General features: G+C 42.0%; 1 protein-coding gene across 1 annotated transcript in view; it reads left to right on the forward strand.

Annotated features, from left to right (window-relative positions):
* The window catches only part of sez6b (seizure related 6 homolog b), a 130560-nt gene extending 117427 nt beyond the window's left edge, over positions 1–13133 (forward strand). The window contains exons 11-18 of the mRNA XM_030778118.1: positions 5197–5393; positions 6653–6847; positions 10039–10230; positions 10631–10825; positions 11045–11083; positions 11254–11362; positions 11487–11586; positions 13104–13133. Of these exons, the coding sequence (XP_030633978.1) occupies positions 5197–5393; positions 6653–6847; positions 10039–10230; positions 10631–10825; positions 11045–11083; positions 11254–11362; positions 11487–11586; positions 13104–13133 (1057 nt within the window). The remainder of the gene's footprint in view (positions 1–5196; positions 5394–6652; positions 6848–10038; positions 10231–10630; positions 10826–11044; positions 11084–11253; positions 11363–11486; positions 11587–13103) is intronic.
* The last annotated feature ends 7111 nt before the right edge of the window (positions 13134–20244 follow it).

Genomic DNA, 20244 nt, shown 5'->3' on the forward strand with positions numbered 1-20244 from the left:
AGCCTTGGACAGGCTGGCTCAGTACACCTCACTGTAAAAGCCAAAGCGGGCACCCTCCTTCCCTTCCCCTCCCTCTCTTTCATCTTTAAATGACCAAATTTGTCAAATGGCATATGGGACATTATCAGCCGAGCGCATCAAATGAGAACTATAGATGGGAAAAAATGAGAGAGGAGGGAGCTGGAGTCTGCCACAGATGTTCAGACCCTCAGAGACCTACACACACACACACACACACACACACAGGCACACGCATGCACACGCACACACACACACACACGCGCGCACACGCATACACACACACATGCACACACATACTGTCTCTCTCACACACACACATGCAGAAGGAGAGAGAGAGAGCGAGAGAGACAAAGAGAGAGATGAAACAACAATAGATCCACAAGAAAATCTGCCCCTGTTTCCAACCACGATGCTGGTTTAGATCAGTATCAGTGAGTGTATTCAGGACCTGCTCCAGCCTTAAGGCTGTAATCTGTGATACACTCAGTTCTGGTCTTTAATGTCCTTCAGTCTCCAGTGGAGAGCAAGGCCTCAGCTCCTCCTGGCGTGACGGTACCAGAACCAGCCTCAGTAATAGCGTTTTATGAACGCTCCAGTTTGGTAATGAGCACGCTCTCCCCCCTCCCCCATAATCATTCATCAACACAACCACACACTCTTAATTACCAGAAAACACCGCGCGTAATGACGGCTGATTAATTAACTTAGCAGAAACAGCAGGAGTGGGGGTGGTTTTGGGGAGGGGAAGGGAGGGGGGCAGGCAAGGTGGCTTGGAGGTAATGGGAGGGCTGGGAAACACAGGTGACAGTCAGCACGGCGCACCTGCACACTGCAGTCCACAAACACGTTAGTGCACAACTAAGTGCTCGGAGAACCACAACCATCAGAAATGTCTGATAAACGTTCTGGGACCTCAAAGACTCTTCTTTAAACTTCTCATCTGTCACAGCCCCCACCTGGAGTCCTTTTAAGGGGGGGGGGGGGGGGGGGGGGGGGGGGGGGGGGGGGGGCAGCACACAAGTGTTGACAGCCCAGTGATTTGGATGGATGTCTCAAGTAAAACAAAAGCTAGTTTAATACACTGTGAACCACAGACCTGTGGTTAGTTTAAGGTGATCGTAGCCGCCTGGGGATTAATAGAGAATGATACATTAGATCATTAGTTCATCTAAACTCTCTTAGCTAGATAATATTAAAGTGTAACCTTTTGTAGGTTGAAATAAAAAAAAAAATGTTTTTTTATACAATGCGAACGTAATTCATGTAATAAAGTCCGTTCCATATGTTACAGTGACATCTCGTTTATTTACTCTGCTGCACAGATGTGAAATTGTCCTTTTCTTGATGAATACTGGTGATCAGAAGCTTTGTGAGAGAGCTATAATGTCTCTCTGCTGAGGTGCTTGTCAATGTTACATGCAAGAATGCAGCCCTACAGACCTGCGTGCACTTTTAAAGAAGGATTTTGTCGAGTTCGTAGTTCGAAATGCATTGCTGTTGCTCTCTTTCTCTTTCTCTCTGTGTTTTCTGTGCTCCTGGGTGGGCGGTTGGCTGAGGCACAGGGCATTGTGGGTTGTGAACAGTATTGTCCGCAGAGAGTTATGGCTTTTGGCAAGGCAGTCATAAATCAAGCCTTTTGCCTCTCTCCAGACACCAGGCCAGAACCCTGGGAAACTGTGAGGAGAGCCAATATTTAACTTTCTAATTAAAAAGACAAACTCCGCTGAAAGAGCTGAACTCATTTTCTCTCCATTGTGTGAGAAAAAAAAATCGTCTTTTTTTTATGACTCTCCGATAATGTTGACAGTTTATATGGAATTTTTAGCCCTCCCGCGTTTGTCAACCGCTTAAAATTGCCAACAGTGTCCGCCGCCGCTAGCTGGATTTAGTGGGCTTCCCTTGTTTTCCTCCCTTGTAATCTGTGATAATATGAACTTGCCAGTTTGTTGAAGTTCATGCACATAGCTGGATTAAGAGCTCCTTTTTAACGCCTCGAGTTTTACAGAAGTTCTGTCAATGATTTGTTTCTTTTTCAAACTGATTTCTATATGCTGCTTTTCCCAGTTGAAGGTCCCCAAGGACAATTTCGGAATGCGGTTGCGTCCTCAATGGATTATACATGTTCTATTTAAAAAATAAAGTAGTTCTCTGAACAGCAGAAGAAAGCACCTCTAATCTTCCACATTCTCTGCACCTGTATTCTGTAGAACAAATATGAACTCCACTTCAAAGTTGTATGGACTGAAGCAGAGGTTTGAAGGTCAAGTGAAGGTGAACAATGTAGGCAAAGCGTAAACATGGATAAGGTTCGGCTGAATGCTTTTCGTGCTTTAGCTTCCACACGAGGGATTGCGTTTGAAAGTTTTTTTGTTGTTTTTTTTTTCCGGCAGAGTAGTCATTCAGGTAGATTAATCTGCATTAAACAGAGAGAGAGAAAGGGAGAGAGAGAGAGAGAGAGAGAGATATTCAGAGGAGCACTGAAGAGTTAGCTGTGTGTGAAGCCTTTCTCAAAACACAGCAAAGTGCCTTCAGCCCTGATGCGTATTCACAGATAAAGCCACCTTGCTTCACTTTGATTCCTCTAACGGATGACAAATCTAAGCTTTGTGCTGTGACCCTTAGTCCTGAAAAGATAGCAGATGCTTTTCTAACCTTTTCCATTTCTCTTTTCCTCAAATTAGCCCCAGAGCGATGTTTGAATGCGTCTCATCTTCACTCTAGTCAAAATTATAAATTATATGTCCATTGGCTCAGTATGAAAAATGACCTTATGAGTAGATCATTACCTCAGTGTAGAACTTTGTTATTTGTTTTCATGCATTTCAGTGGACAGGTGGCACTTTTCTGTTGACAAATGTCCCATTTTTGTGTGTTTTTTTTATCTTGTCTTGAGAGGGATGTCATCCTGAGCTCTGTCTTTGGTAACTTAATGCATTCTGATGCTGTAGGGTGGCAGCTGTGCTTCTGGCAAAGTTCAAATCTGCCTGTTTCTCTTTCTCTCTTTCTTCTTATTTTTATTAAACAAAATGAAATTACTGCCGACAAATAGTAAAAACGATTGATTTTGTCAGTTGAAACGTCAGTCAGCCACACAAAGGCTTGTTTGAATTTATCACAACACATTCCACATGTGGTGACACACATCTTCTGTCTTCTCGCCTGTCTTAGTAGAATACTCTTTTTTTATTTTCTTTGTAAAAGATTTGTAACACGACAGGAGATGTGGAATGTTACACCAACAAAAACGTAACCGACTTTTAAGACTCCAGTCAGTGCTGGCATTGGCTGAATTTGCCTGTTATTTTGTGTGTGTGTGTGTGTGTGTGTGTGTGTGTGTGTGTGTGTGTGTGTGTGCGTGCGCGTGTGCGTGCGTGTGTGTGTATGTGTGCGTTCGTGTGTGTGTGCATTCATGTGTGTGTGTGTGTACAGGCACGTGCGTGTGTGTGTGCGTGTGTGCGTTCGTGTGTGTGTGCATTCGTGTGTGCGTGTGTGTATTCATTTTCACTTGTGTTCCTTTTTTCTTTCCTTGACTTGCTTTTATGCTTCCAGCTGCCATGGAGCAGAAATGATTAATCATTCTCTTTTTTCTCTTGTAATGAACCCTGTCACTGGACACTTGTGATTAATTAGTTACAAGACAGAGTGCGCGTGTCACTTCCCTATCTCCGTCAATCACATCATCTGTCCAGAGGTGACGAACACAACCAGCAAGCATCAGCCTACACAAACCACGGTTACAGAATGTGGACTACAAAGCATGGCAAAATACACCTTCTCCTTCACTCGTCTGTTATTGTTATTGTTCTTCTGAAGTACTCCCTACTACTGCTGGTACGACTAGTGAGGGCCGTTTTTGTTTTTGTTTTTGTTTTATTTCCCTTTTAACAGGCTCCGTTAATCTTACAGTTATATAGTAATGTCATTCCCTCTTACTGCCACAGAGAGCAAAGTCACCTCAGCTTCAGGCTCACTTCCCAATCTCTTTTCATGTCACTACAGGATCTTCAGAAGGTCATTGGTTCCCTAGACCTGTGAACAGGTTCCTGTGATCTTTTCAGAGGTGGTTAGATTAAATCACCTGCTTTTGGGAGGGAATTTTTTCCTTTTTTTTCTTTCCTTCAGTACAAAGCTTTTTTATGCCTCACAGTGTGCACCTGCACCAGTCCAGTCATGAGTACCTGCACAGACAACGTTTCAAAGCAAAGCCTGGGCAAAGACTTCAGATTAGTGTTTGATTTGTTTTCAGAGAATGTGTGTGTGTGTGTGTGTGTGTGTGTGAGAGAGAGAGAGAGAGTTTGTGTGATTATTGATAAAACTGCAGTACTTTGAGACCTTGCAAAAACAGAACAGTTTCATTTATACAGTTTTAATGATACAGCATATTCAAAGCAGACCTTGGGCAAAGATTTGCCTGTTATTCTGTCTGTGTGTGTGTGTGTGTGTGTGTGTGTGTGTGTGTGTGTGTGTGTGTGTGTATGGTGTATATTGATACAACTTCAGAACTTCAAGTCATCTCAAAAACTCCTTTCATAAAATTAAATTTATGCAGCTTTAATGGCATACGCAAAAGAAGCTGATAACTTGTGTTCGCCATAAGAGTAGTTTGGGAGGTGTGGGGTGTGTGTCGGGGGGGAGGGGAGGGGGGGGGGGTAAAAATCCCAGCATGCTCCATCATATTGTTTCTCTCAAGATTGCTACAACTGAGTTACAACACTGGCTCTCGCCGGTTTGTGTACCCAAAGTAATTGATTTTCCAGCTATTTTGAAACATGCATGGAGGCGGGGGAGGAGACAGGGAGGATACAGAATAACAGCTAAATGCACTTTCTCTGTGTGTTGATACATCAGCATTTTACAGTGAGAAACATCCAGGCTCACTCAAACACTGGACTGTGTTTTCCGATTTCGAACATACACATTTACACACACTTACAGACTCAAACCTGGACAAAAGACAGGGTAGGTATGTGGCTATTGTGGGGCAGATGGGAGAACGTAAGATGGAGTACATAGCGAGAGAATTTCAAAAGGAAAAAAAAAGACGTGTAAAAAAAGAAAAGAAGGTAAAGGCGGAAGAGGAGGTGAATGAAGGACAAACTGATCAGACAGACTCTTGTCTCAGCTGAATTTAATCGGATTTTAAAACATGAAAGGAATTTCTTTGTCTGTTTACAGCCTGCACATGGGGAAGAATGACCTATTGACCTTTTACGACGGCGATGACTTGACGGCCAAGATCCTCGGTCAGTACGGTGGCTCGCGGCCGCGTTTCAAACTCTACACCTCCACGGCCGACGTCACCCTCCAGTTCCAGTCAGACCCAGCCACCAACATCTATGGCTATAACAATGGCTTTGTGGTCCACTTCTTTGGTAAGATTTCCCATAGATTTGTTCTTCTCTGCAACTGTGTGTTTCCAACAAGCAAATGCAGTGAGAATCAGATCAGCTGTTGAATGATTGATACTTTTATAAGCCGCCTTCCAGTCGCCCTGTAGAAAGTGTTAAGAAATTTTATTGGACGTGCTAATTAAAAGTGAGAGCTGTTAATTGGCTGCCTGTGAGAGATATGGTAGAATTATCACCAGGGACTTAATATCCTCACTACCTGATATGAATGCATATGTGTGTGCGGGCAGCACTGAGTAAGAATGACTGAAACAAAGGAGAAGACAGACATGACCTTAGAAAGAGAGAGACAGAGAGAGAGAGAGAAAGAGAGAGAGTAACTTAGGTCATTTTTTGAGCTATAGCTCCTGCCGCACACCTTCCCTGGGACGAAGAGCAGAGCGTTCCATCAGCACGCCACTGGTGCCAAACTATAAAACGAGATCTGATAAGACATAATGAATTCCATGCAGAGAGAGAGAGCGAGAGAGGGAAAAGAGGCAGAATGCAGATGACTTGAAGAGGGCTGAGATAGATGTTTTGCAGTCCTTTCACGCCCCATGCAAGAGAGAGAAAACAACTTAGAGAGACAGAGAGAGAGAGAGGGAGGGAGGGAGAGAGAGAGAGAGAGAGAGAGAGGGATGGAGGGAGAGAGAGAGAGAGAAGGGGAGAGAGAGAGAGGGGGAGAGAGAGAGAGAGAGAGAGAGAGAGGGATGGAGGGAGAGAGAGAGAGAGAGAGAGAAGGGGAGAGAGAGAGAGAGGGGGAGAGAGAGAGAGAGAGAGAGAGGCGGGGGGGGGGAGAGACTCGGCCAAGTGCTGCAGGTGCATGGGATCTAGCCTACTGGAGGCGCAAACAATTACGATGCATGTTTGTACTCATTAGTGGTGTTTGCTGAGTGCGGTGCCCTGCTCGGCTCCGTTGTGAGGGGGACTGGGCATCAGCAGTCAGATTAGCAGCTGTCTTCATGCTTCCCCCTGCACTCGCCAGTCACCACCAAACTGACACCTTCTATTTGATTCACTAGACACACACATCTACTGTTTACATGAACCCCACCTCTTGTGTTGATAGTTTTTGTCATGTCCTATTAGCTATTAATGTGTGTTTGGATTGCCCTGAACTCATTTTATAAGGTCGTGTTAATCTTCTTGTCTTTCTCTCTTTCTCTCTCTCTCTCTCTGTGTCTCTCTCTCTCTCTCTCTCTCTGTCTCTCTCTCTCTCACTCTCTCTCTCTGTCTTTCAGAGGTGCCCCGTAATGATACATGCCCTGAGCTTCCTGAAATCACTAACGGCTGGAAGACAACTTCTCATCCAGAGCTGGTCCATGGGACCGTGGTGACGTACCAGTGCTACCCAGGGTTTGAAGTAGTGGGCACAGAGACACTCATGTGTCAGTGGGACCTTACCTGGAGCGGTGACCTACCTTCCTGTGAAAGAGGTGACCCTCTCCTTCGCGCACACACACACACACACACACATACACACACACACACACACACACACACATTCTATCACTCTCATAAACTAATATAACCTTGATATATTAATACAACTACTACTAATATAACCTAACTATGAATATAACCTTGGCCATTGATCAGAGGCAGTGTTCTGTGCAGAGGTGAAATGGGCTTTTGAAACCCATCTGAAGAGAGAGCAGAATTTTATGAGCTCTCACTGTCTCACCCACCCATGCAGCTTTGTGGTGTTGAGGACAGTGGAGAGAAGAGATGGTTGGTAATAACTTGGGTTCTTCTCTGTAAGACATCCAGGGATGAAGGTGCCTGTTTCAATTTGCAGTGTCATTGCATTTCTTTCTCACTGATTTTCACACTTCACAATATCTATCCTTTTGTTTGGCATTTTTCCAAAAATCACTCTTCCTTCTGTCGACGCGCCAGTGAGCTCCAGCTGTACCTCCAGACAGAGAGTGTTCTGAAAAAGAAGGATTTTTGTTTTTTGGACTTTGTGACTTCTCATTTCTGAGGGATCAGAAGACAGTGCAGAGTAGAAATCTGATGGCAGACATATGGTAGTGTCACCAGGCAGAGACAGAGTACACGAGCGACTCGACTGACTGTCTTTCTGTCCATCCACATCCACGTCATCTTGGTAGGCATGATTTCTTAAAGCTGACTCAGAAACCAGGCCATAAGTATCATCCCTAACTGTAGTATCATCTCTAACTAAACCAGGCCATAAGTATCATCCCTAACTGTAGTATCATCTCTAACTAAACCAGGCCATAAGTATCATCCTTAACTGTAGTATCATCTCTAACTAAACCAGGCCATAAGTATCATCCCTAACTGTAGTATCATCCCTAAGTAAACCAGGCCATAAGTATCATCCTGAACTGAACCAGGCCCTAAGTGTCTTCTCTAACTAAACCAGGTCCTAAGTATCATCCCTAACTGTAGTATCATCTCTAACTAAACCAGGCCCGAAGTATCATCCCTAACTGTAGTATCATCTCTAACTAAACCAGGCCCGAAGTATCATCCCTAACTGTAGTATCATCTCTAACTAAACCAGGCCATAAGCATCATCCCTAACTGTAGTATCATCTCTAACTAAACCAGGCCATAAGTATCATCCCTAACTGTAGTATCATCTCTAACTAAACCAGGACATAAGTATCATCCCTAACTGTAGTATCATCTCTAACTAAACCAGGCCATAAGTATCATCCCTAACTGTAGTATCATCTCTAACTAAACCAGGCCATAAGTATCATCCCTAACTGTAGTATCATCTCTAACTAAACCAGGCCATAAGTATCATCCTTAACTGTAGTATCATCTCTAACTAAACCAGGCCATCAGTATCATCCCTAACTGTAGTATCATCTCTAACTAAACCAGGCCATAAGTATCGTCCCTAACTGTAGTATCATCTCTAACTAAACCAGGCCTTAGGTATCATCCCTAACTGTAGTATCATCTCTAACTAAACCAGGCCATAAGTATCATCCCTAACTGTAGTATCATCTCTAACTAAACCAGGCCATAAGTATCATCCCTAACTGTAGTATCATCCCTAAGTAAACCAGGCCATAAGTATCATCCTGAACTGAACCAGGCCCTAAGTGTCTTCTCTAACTAAACCAGGTCCTAAGTATCATCCAATACTAAACCAGGTCCTAGGTATCATCCTGTACTAAAGAGCCAGCGAATCCCAGAGAGCAGAGCTCAGTCCCGAGCAGTCAGCTCTCAGACATCTGTACCCCACAGGTCTGTTTCCCACAGTGGAGAGAATTGGGTTTGTGGTGTACAGCTGCGAGACAGAGGGGCTGAGATTAATCTCTTTATTACATGGAGGTGTGTGTTGGTGGGAATAAAGTAACATCAGCTCTCCCAGTGGTTCCTCTAACTCACTCTATAAACTCTCTCTGTTGTTGAGTTCAAATGAACTGGGTTTGTTGACTGTATCTTTCACCTGGCACCCAAATCTGGCATTTTAATAGATGGTAGTAGATAGTAGATGTTGAACAGTGTGCTGGTTTAGTCCTGTTGTGGAGCACCACAGGAAAGAGCATGGTTGCTTCCCCCGTAATCAATTTGTGAACTGATTCTGAATGCAAGCAGCTGAGTACTTTAGGTCCTTCAGAACCTCAGAGTTACAAAATGACATGTTTTATTCTGGTGGCTACTCTTGAGTGGACAGGCAATGAAGTTCACATTTGCTTGGCTTTTTGGGGTTTACAGCATCTGGTAAACCTTACCAGACAGAACGTTATCACAATAGCTGGCTTCTCATTTGTTCACGAACCATCCAATCACAAGCTGCCTCATAAACTGCAACATCCTCTCCCTCTGTTTACCCATCGTCTGAAATCTCTCCTTGTGACAGCCGACGGGAAGGCGCTGGATCAGTGACAACAACACTGTCCTGTGAAGCCTTTATCGCTCTGTTCTCAGCATGCCGCTCCACTTAGATACCTTGTAAAAAGAGCTATAGAAATGAGGAATTGCAGCTTTTGTGTACCCAGGCCAAGACCAAACTTTGAAGCCGTTTAATCGGGCCTTGTTTAGTGATCAAATCACAGGAGAATTTTACCTTCTTTCTTTCGTATTACAAATAATTTTGCCATTGCTCATGTAAAATCTGAACAGCAGACTTTGGGTTTCATCCATAATAGATAAGAAGGTTTGGTTAGTCCTGTAGACGTTGCATTTTCTTAGAGATCTTGGTTTTATGTAGTATAGCCGCCACCTACTGGTTGGGAGGAGAACAACCGGACACTTTTTGGTCAGCCGTTAAGACTTGTAATGCACCTTTGGTCAGACACAGTGGGAGTTGTTTTTCTGAGACTGGTGGAAAGAATTGAGAATGCGATATAAGAATGATGAGGAGGAAAATGAATCGGTTACTGAGGTTAATAGACCATGGTTTATACACTATATTGACTGTATCAGACACATGACCGCATATTGTGTAAATACATTTATTGATTTACAGTAAGAGTCTCTTTAAGGAATGAGTTTTTTTTTTGTGGCTGAATTCTAGTAGTGTTATTGATTTTATATTGTTCTCACTTATAGACAATATTGTGTTTTTCAGTGTTTTATGATGCCTGCTGGAAACTGAAACAGGACCTGTGTTTTGTTTTGCGGGGTCATTTTTTAGTGTTGTCATGTCCAGACCCGGGAATAGTGGAGCACAGTCGTAGGGTGATGTCAGGCCCGCGGCTGACGGTGGGTTCTACAGTACAGTACATCTGTAATAAAGGTTACTCACTGTCTGGCAACAGCCTACTCACCTGCTACCATCGAGACTCAAGTGGGCCTAAATGGAGCCAAAAACTGCCCAAATGCATCCGTGAGTACATGAAATCTCTATTCCCCCCCACCCCACCCCCACCCCTTCCCTCCAAGTAATAGCCGAAAGTTTTTTGGCATGGAGAGTTTACTGTATGGTCTTGAAGAAATATTTATCATCTAATCAGATAGCGTTTCTACAGAGAATAATAGTGAGAGGGGTTCATTTGAGGGAGAGAGAGTGGACCTGATTGTTTGATGGAAAAAGAAATAAGTACTGACAGATAGTGATTCGACTGAACTTACGGAGAATGTTGAACTGCAAAGCGTAGAAATACACAGAACAGAAAATGAATTCAATCAAATGACAGATGTAGACAGGGAAACCAGAGGACTCCTTTAACATTTGTGTATGTGTGTGTGTGTGTGTGTGTGTGTGTGTGTGTGTTCCTCCCCATTAGCTGATACGTTTGAGCCTTGCCGTCACCCAGGCACTCCCTCCTTCAGTATCCTTAGTTCAGAAAAGCGTGTGTACCAGGCAGGGGAGACCTTGCGTTTCTCTTGTCTGAGTGGATATGAGTTGCAAGGCCAGTCAGCAATACGCTGCGTCCCAGGACAACCCTCCCAGTGGAGCGGCCCACCCCCCATCTGCAAAGGTGGGACCGTTTTCGTATCTCCTTTGCACTATTATTTCCTCATTAGAATTACTATCATTTCCATTAACTGCGCACTATGTGTTGTAACCTGGTCTTGTTCTTTTTCTTATTGGCAATGGCCACTTCAGATGTAAAGCTGCAACATCTGTTTGAGTTGCCCTCGTGATACACATAATCAAAACTGTTTAATCAAGAATCAAATGTTTGTTTCTCTCACAGCTGTTGCGCGAGAATATTTGAAGGAACCCAGGTTAGAAGGTAAAAGCAACAATTTTCATTTTTACCATGGATCAATAACGATTAAGATTGACGAACCAGTTTAAAGGCAAATAATACTTTCAATGGCCTTTCAATGACTTGTCGTTTGCACGTGCAAATAAGAACTCGTCTTGAGTAAAGGAGTGATGTTGAGCTTTGTTTCTAATCAGTTGCCAGTACAGACTTCACCCTGGAGGGAGCCAACATGACCATCGCTGTTTTCATCCCTGTTGCCATGATCACCATCATAATCCTGGGAGTTTATCTGTACTTTTCAAGGTAACATAATGCAAAAATTCAAGCAAAAGTCTTTTGTTTCTATTTGACATGTTTGAACAGGCAGTTCAAACTATAGCTTCTCCTTCAGTTAAAGTTTCGATCATCGATCGTTTTCTCGTGTCAGGGTGCAAGGGAAATCACTACGTCTGGCTATGTCAGCATCCCCACAGTACAACCACATTAGAGGAGACACAGCTGTTGACAGCCCTGTTTTTGAGAACACAGTAAGTATAGTCACCAAAACACTGTTAGGATGGTTCCATATAGTTCCTATCATATCACGCATAACTTCGTTCATTCATATCCATATACTTACACATAGACACTGAAGTCTACTCATGTCAGTACATCACAAACTGCGAATACCATCAGTCTCACTTCTCTAGATGGGTTCATTAAGAGACTGTGTGTGCGCCTGACTAAACCGTATTCAGGTGTTTTTGTTCTGGTCCACATCTGGAGAGGAAACATGTGCACTTAAAGCACCATCTGTGTCACCATATTGCGGGTTCATTCCCTAAAACCTAATTAACTGTGAAGTGACATCTCACAGTCTAAATTAAGTGGTGAAAATGTTCCACATTTTTCAGCGTTTCATTACATGCCAGACACGCATATTTTTGTTTTTCGAATCACGTTGTGGGTGAAGCTGCTCGGAGAATTTTAAAAAAGCACTGAATATAAAAGAGAAACAGAACAGTTTAAAGGATTTCGTAAGAAATACACCACTAAAACTGCTCTTGTTCAAGAGTTAGTTCTGAAAATATATTCACTGCTATTTCTGAAGGAGAAGATGCTTGTTTTGTACAGTATGTTATCTTTTTATCTGATGGTCTTCTCACTGCACACTCATTCATTAGTCTCCTTTTTCTCCTTCACCATGTTCATCCACCACTACTCAAGCCTTCCGATTTCTAATCAATGTCTCTGTGTGTCTCCCTCTGTCCGCCGCCCATACAGAACGCAGAGGTAAGTCCGACCAACCCCACCGCATGTTACTTTAGCCTCTCAGACAGGCACGGTCCCCGTAGCCAGCGTCTCGCCCCGTGTTGTTAATTCACAGCTCTGTTGTTTCTTCCTAGTCTCTCACCGCAGCCTGTTTCTCTGTGGTGTACTGAACTGTATGCATGTGGCTGACAGAATCCCCTTGGTGCAGGATATCTGTAAGCAGCTCAATAACAAACTCCATTCCCTAGAGCTTTAACTGTGTGTAAAGCTCTGTGTTCCTCTTACACTGAGACAGTAAGGTAAAATGTTCATATTAAATGGGTCACCAGAGAGAGGTGAAGTCAACACAAAGTCATCATCGCTCCTCGCAGGTGCGAATGGAAACGCGTCGTCCTTTGAGCGCAACTCTATTATTTCCTATTTATATCTCTGTGGTCCCTGGCAGACACTGGGCAAAAGCAGGTCTGAGAGTAACAGAGCCTGGGGAAGACAAAAAAAAAAAGATTCTGTGATATTTTTGAGAGCTCCTTGGGATTATTGTTCATTGAGACCTTGCAATTGGCAAGATTAAGATCGCGAAATACATGACTTGGCATTTATTGACTCAAACAGCACCTTAAAAATATATATATATTATTTACTTCAGTGGCCTTGACGGAAACATTGTCAGAATTTCAAAACGATTAATGGGCAAATAGCCGTGATCCTGAGAAAAATGAGTAATTTATTATTAACCAGATGCTTGCTGTGTGTATTATTTATATTCTGTGTTTATGTTTGTGTATGTTTTCAGGAGACAAGAGAGTACGAGGTTTCCATTTAGAAAAAAACTGCGCACCCGCATAGTATGAAGGAACTCTCTTGCCATTGTGGCATTTCTCATCTCTCTAGTGACTTCCTCTGCCCGTAATATTTCCTTCGCCTCTCTCCTCTCTCCTGCCCTTTTTTCCAGTCTGCTGTAAATATCCCTCCGTTTAGAGGAACTCCACAAGCACTGCACAGAATGTGGACAACACCATATTATTTTTGTAGAGCTTCAATAACAGTGAGCTGACCTAGCAGCCGTGCTTGTACAGTTTTTATCTGGTGATTTATCCCATAAAAACAAATAACGACTCAAAAAAAAGAAAGATACCGAGAATTTTGTCAATTATCGTGTTAATTTAACTCTGTCTGTTTAAGGCAGTTTTTTTTTTTTTATTTGTGTGTTACATTGATTCATTTGAATGGCATCACAAATTCAGTATTCAGGAACATTCCAAACCTCTTGTATTACACAAAGAAACAACGTCCAGATATTACATCCAGAATAAGAGGTTCTCAAATCTGTTCTACGAGTATTCTGAAAATATGAAACCCAAAGCTTCTTCAACACACTTAACAGTTTTACCATTTAAATATTACCAGACACATAACATACCTTTGACACCACAAAGTTAAGTGCAAAATGGTATTGATTGTTGTATACTTACAAATATCCCTACAGATGATTTTAAGACCATATCCTCATTATTGACCTCCTGGCAGTTTTCATGTAGAATGGTAGTGAGGGCTGTTTAATGATGTGATGTAATGTAAACATGATAATCAATGATGTGACCACAGTAATGTGAACATCATTTAAGCAAACAAGGTTCTTATCAAGTTGTCATTGAAATGCATACGGTTTGACATATCAAAGACGTTTAAATGAACAAATGTGATTTTTCTCTTCTTCACACTTGCATTGGAATAATTTAGAGTGTTAACACACATGAACTTTCAAGGTTATGTCTATAATACTCCATCTGCTGGGGAAAAAATATATATAGAGAGAGAAGGACTTCATGGTTTGTTTTTTTTATGTTCCATGGTAAGTTCAAGGAAACATGAAGAGGTTTGGTGACTGCTCAACAAAGTGAACTTTACTGCTCTTATCTGGTATATTTATATTTTATGTATTGTTTAATTAAACACCATGTTCCGTTCAAGACTTATCATTAAGTAGAGAACAATCTTCAAATCAAACTGTAATATCTAAAAATGTTTGTCAGGGTATTCTCTCTCACTGTTGATTTGTGGGTTTGTTTATAATGGAAGACCTTGTTTCAAATCTGCCCAGTTCCATCAATGTGGTTTGTTCACTGAGCATCTAAAATGATTTATGTGCCAATAGGTCTTGTGTGAACCATTGTATGTGACAGTACAGTTAGTACAGATAGTACAGTTGCTCTTATAAATCGCCACACATTTGTCCATGGGTTCATTTTTTTGGGGGGCATTTTTATACACTCTGACAAACATAATGGATGCCCAACTTTACATCTATCAGTACATTATGAGTTGTATATTTAAAACTGTATATATAATTTCTACCAGACACTGCTTCCACCTATGTATATATCAGGTTTATTATTTACATGGTATAAGCTATTATTTATATTATTGGTTGTATGTTCTTTACATCACTTGATATTTGTCTTTAGTATTAATAGTAATGGCAACATGGGGGAGAGAATTTTAGAATTTCTGATTTGAAGCTCTATGCCTTGTTTACACATGATTATTTTAATGGTTTGAGTGACAGGCAAGTTTTGAAACAGAGAACATCATCATTAATGAGATGATCAGAATATGTTTAAAAAAATAAACTGTGTGTTTTATGTTTAACTCAGTGTCTGTTTAAAAAAAATAGTCACAGAACTCAGAAAATTAAGGAAAAATTGTCTTTTTTCTGTCATTCATCTCACTGCATCGTAATAAAATATGCCTCAATGTTTTTCAGTGACAGGCTGCCTTCAGTGCACTGTATGTGTATCCATAAGGCATTGTTGAGTCACCTAATTACACTGCAATTATTTCCCTTTTTATCAAGAGTAAATCTAAATCAACGGTTGACAATGATGATTAAATATTATATTTTTGATTCATTGTATAATGTTATAATTAACCACCTCATGGACAAAATATCTCTTCAATAAAAATGTTATATAAATTTGTCTAAAGTTTCTGTTTACTTCTTAAGTAATTCAATGCAAATTGAATCAGAAATCAAGAGGGAAAAAAATCGAGAATTGACCAGTCCGTGTGTGCCATTGCTCGTAGGTAAAAAGCAGCGATTGCTGCTTAAACGACAGGCATACACATGTCAGCAATAGTCATGTCTTTCGTAAGCATTCTCACTTAAGCTGACATGACTGTATAGTGATTAAACCGCATGTTTTCAGGAATAATTGGACAGTTACAGTCCGATATAGAAAAACAGATATAGTCTGATATAGGACGATATGTACAGGCCTACATGAACGCAGGAAACCCAACACATCAATGCAAAGCAAAATATGCTTATTTAGAAATCACTCTTAGAACACTTTTACTGTATATGGAGCTGTTACACTTAGCTTCTACCTAAATAGAATGTAAATTAATTATTTAAAAAAAATCTGTATCAGGGACAAAGCAAGTGACAAAGCTCTATTAAAACCAAACCACTAAGTGATCTCATATTAGGAAAATGTTCAGACTACAACTGTGCTTCACGACGGAAAGACAGTAAGACACATATTCAGACTGTTCCTCCACTAAGGATAAATTCTGACATTTACAGAGATAATTGTTCCAGACATTTGAAACATCATCGAAGTCAGAATCTGTTACACTGCGGTTCTGCGCTGTTGGCGCTCTAGAGCCTGTGCATTTTTTTAAAAAAAGAATTTTGTTTATTTTTTAGAATAACTGTTTGGGCGACAGTTATGAGGACGACACGGAGAGCGCAATTCTGATAGTTCTGTGCTTCCTGCTCCTGGTGTACACGCGGTATGGTTAAGTTTACAGTTGGCAGTGTTTTTAAATTCTGCACCTAGATTACCGCCACTCTCCCTATTTCAGGCGTCTAACTTACTCTTCTTAGATACCCTATTCAACTCTAATGAAAAAGCCCTTGCATTGCTAAGGGGGATGTGTTATTGAAGAGAACTGTAATGTGTAGAGCTATGGGTTTCGAGGTGCAGAACTGGGAAACACTGCATTAAATGAAACTTTGATCATACCATCATACATTTGTGCTAAAAGAGTAATGCTGCTGTGAGCCAACACCGAACCTCTTTTGATAACTGCCGTTGGTATCCACACCTCCATCAGTACTACTAACATGATCATAGCTGCGTTAAATCCAGGCTTTTGCTTCCTCTCATTCAGTCTATTCCTTTCTTTTTTAAATGCCCAGTACTTTAGTGGCACGTAAAAAGGCTTAAGAGAGGAACTGCTTGAACAGAATCGCTCCCAGCCGCCAACGCTGCAAACAATTAGTACCACTAGATGGCAAAAGTCATCAGGGGCAGTCAGCAGTGGAGAGGAAAACAGGGTTATTGATGTGCCCCTGAGGCTGCGTTTAAACTTCAAAAATCGAAACCATTTTCGATATTTTGCCGATATCCTATTATTTGACCCGATTGTTTACATTCACTTTCCATCTCCGGTGCCTGTGTTTACACTAAACTATGCGTTTTTCATGACCCGCATGGGCAGTTCAATAAGCATCAGCCCGGTGGACGGGAGGATACTAGTCTAGCCAGCCTTGTGAGCATACAGTAGTTGTGCGCTGGTGTGTCTGCGTCGCTCTGCAATTACACCGCCAAAACGCTAGTTGGCGGTGGGGTTTCTATACCACTAGATAGACTTTCTGCGTGTACTTCAAACCATGGCGACTGAAACTGAGCGGGTCATGTTGGAGTTGGAGCTAATAAATGTTGAACAGCAGTTACTTTTACTGAAATTACTGCAACACAGAAAAGAGAGAAGACGTAGGAGGAGGTGGTGTGTACGACCATTGAACCGATTGAGGCAGAAGGAGGGTGAATTTTCTGTGCTTGTCCGGCCAGAAAATTGTGTGCATATTTCTGTTTTATCGTTGCAGGATATTCAGGAGCGTGGTACTGAAAATAATTAATTTCCATTCCTACTGTGATCTTTTGCTTATGAGGAGGTTAAACCTGATTGAAGTCGCTTTGGTTTAAAAACGGCTAAATACCAAATTGTAAATACCACTGAGAAACATGGACGAGGAAATGCATTTCAAATCATTTCGGATGTCCGCAGGTGGACTTGACGATTTGGTTCGTCGTCTGCAAACATTTATCTCGCATCAGTGTACGCGCAGTATCCCTATAAACATTACTCAGAGACCGGCCATCACCATTCGAGTTTTAGCCTCAGGTGGAAGCCAACAGGCTATAGCAGCTACCTACAAACTGGCGTCAAGCAGTGTCCTTCATAATTTCGGAGGTCTGTGGAGTTTAAAGGAAAACACTACAGCCAGTGTTCCCTCCCTGCCCTTCGGTCGCCCAACGGTTAGCTATTGCAGCTGATTTTTGGCTACTATTTGTGTCGGCAGCATAGACGGAAAACGTGTGAACATCAAGGCAACGTCGCACGCCGGGAGCAACTACTACAACTGCAAGAGCGCACACTCCGTTGTCCTGATGGCTACCTGCGACGCCACGTATCGGTTTACCATGGTGGATGTGGGGGGATGCGGACGGGAATGAGACGAGGGCATCTTCTATGGTTCTATGCTGCTTGAACATAAACTGAACCTGCCCCCACCAGCCAGTCTTCCTGGAGCAGGATTTAATCGTTGATGATTCTGCATTACCCCTACACAATAATCTCATGCGTCCCATTTCAGGTATGTCACAGACTCACTCATTTTCAAAAGCCACTAATCCAAATTTGGGTCACAGAGGGTGCTGGTGCCTATCCCAGCGTTCACTGGGCAGGGAAACACAGGTCGCCAGTCCATCGCACAGCAGACACGCCGACAAACACACTCCCACACACATTCACATGTATGAATCCAATTCACCTAACCTGCATGTCTTTGGACTATGGGAGGAGAACATGCAAACTCCACCCAGAAAGGACCCTGGCAAATTGAACCTGGGACCTTCTTGCTGCGAGGCAACAGCACTACCCACTGAACTCAGTGAAAATTAATTTCATGTAATAGTGCTATACACACACACACACACACACATATATATATATATTCCCCTAAGTGTTTGTAGTGATTATAGCTACATTGCCACATGATTTCCTATTCATTAATACTCTGTATGTTTTACATTTTGCAGGGATGAACATGACCATGGACAAGCAGATCTACAGCTAGCATCACTCCAGAGCCAGACGGGTGATTGAGAACACATTTGGCATTTTGGAGAATCCTCGGTCGACCACTTGAATTTCCGCCTGACAAAGCAGTGAGCGTTGTCAGAGCTGTATCGCTCTACACAACTTCCTGGCCTACACTGATGCAGCCGACACAACTGTGAGCAGATACAGCCCTGCTAATTTTGCAGACGTAAACACTACAGGGTCACCTCAGCCAGGCGAGTGGCGAAGAGTGGTGACGTGGGACGCGAATCTTTTGGAAGCTCTAGATCCTCGTTACCGTACCGTTGCCGTCGCCGTTCCACCAGAGCTGCCATTGGTGAACGGAATGACACGATGGCTTTTTTTCAGTTGGCCCATGGAATTTTGCCACGGCAGAACAACATAATGCGTCCAGGCCAACTTTATCAGTAGATTGTAAGGACGTAAACTAAATGAACCTATAAATGACATGTAACCGTTTAAATAAAGGCCTGTTATAAAACCAAGCTGTTGTTATTTATTTGCAGTAACGCGCACAGTGCTATACAGGGTGTAAAGTGATGTTATATCAAAAAACAAAAGGTGGGAGGGATATCAGGCTATAAATTTAACTTGGCGAAATCCAGTGCCCACTTACTCAGCTCGTCAGTTTCTGGTAAACTCAAGAGCATTTCCGTCTTCACCGGAGCGCAGAGTGGATTTAAGTATCTGGAGGTGAATATCCCTCTTAAAGATTTGTTTCATATAAACTATGCCCCACAACTTAAAAAAAATCAAGGAAGAGTTGGAACCTTGGAATCTGCTTCCCCTCTCATTTCTCGGACGAATTAACGTAATTAAAATTAACATATTGCCACGGTTTAGCTATGTATTCCAGTCACTGCCCTGTGATTTGGATAAAGCATTCTTTAAATCCATAAACAAAATGATAAGCTCCTTTATTTGGAAGAACTCCTCATCCAGAACAGCTCTTAAAACTTAAACTAAAGAGAGGCGGACTGAGACTCCCAGACTTTCAGTTGTACTACTGGGCCGCCCAGACAAAAGAGCCTGATTAGTTGGGCACAAAATCGCAGAGCTGCTCACTGCACAGATAATGAAGAAGAACTTTGCTTTCCTACCCCTCTGACCTTTCTACCAATTATCAATAACATAAATGCACTACACTCAGTATAAAGAACCTATGTAATTCACAATACTCTTAAGGCTTGGCAAGATGTGAAGAAATTTTGTGGGTCCTCCGTCAAAATCTCTATGCTAGCTCCTCTATCCTCCAATCCAGACTTGCCACCCTCAACTGGAAAGTCCCTGTTGATGTAGTGGAAAGAATATGGTAAACATAAGTGTCAAATCCTGTTCTCTGAAATCTTTTTTGGATTTAAGATCAGAGTTTGAAATTCCAAAACAGGATTTTTATAAATACCTACAAATTCATCACCTAATTACTCTGGAAAGGACAGGTTGACTATCTCTGGGGGTGTCAAGCATAGAGGAGATTCTGGAAAGCTCCACATGATTGAAATGGAAAATCTCTTTGTATTATAGTGCTCTGTTAGACCATCATAGTTCTTCCTTGACCCCACTTAAGATTGTGTGGCAAAAAGATCTGGGATGTGATCTTTGTGATGACCATTGTCTTGTACTAAAATAATTGTACTAAAATAATTGAACAGAATTACAAATTTACCCACAGGATGAACGTCACCCTGGTCAGTTTAAGTAAGATGTATCCTATTTCATCTTCTAGATGTCATCGTTGTCAAATATGTACAGGGTCAATTATCATTGTTTTTTGGGAATGT

The sequence above is a fragment of the Chanos chanos genome, chromosome 6 (genome assembly GCF_902362185.1).
Source record: "Chanos chanos chromosome 6, fChaCha1.1, whole genome shotgun sequence".
Lineage (NCBI taxonomy): Eukaryota > Metazoa > Chordata > Actinopteri > Gonorynchiformes > Chanidae > Chanos > Chanos chanos.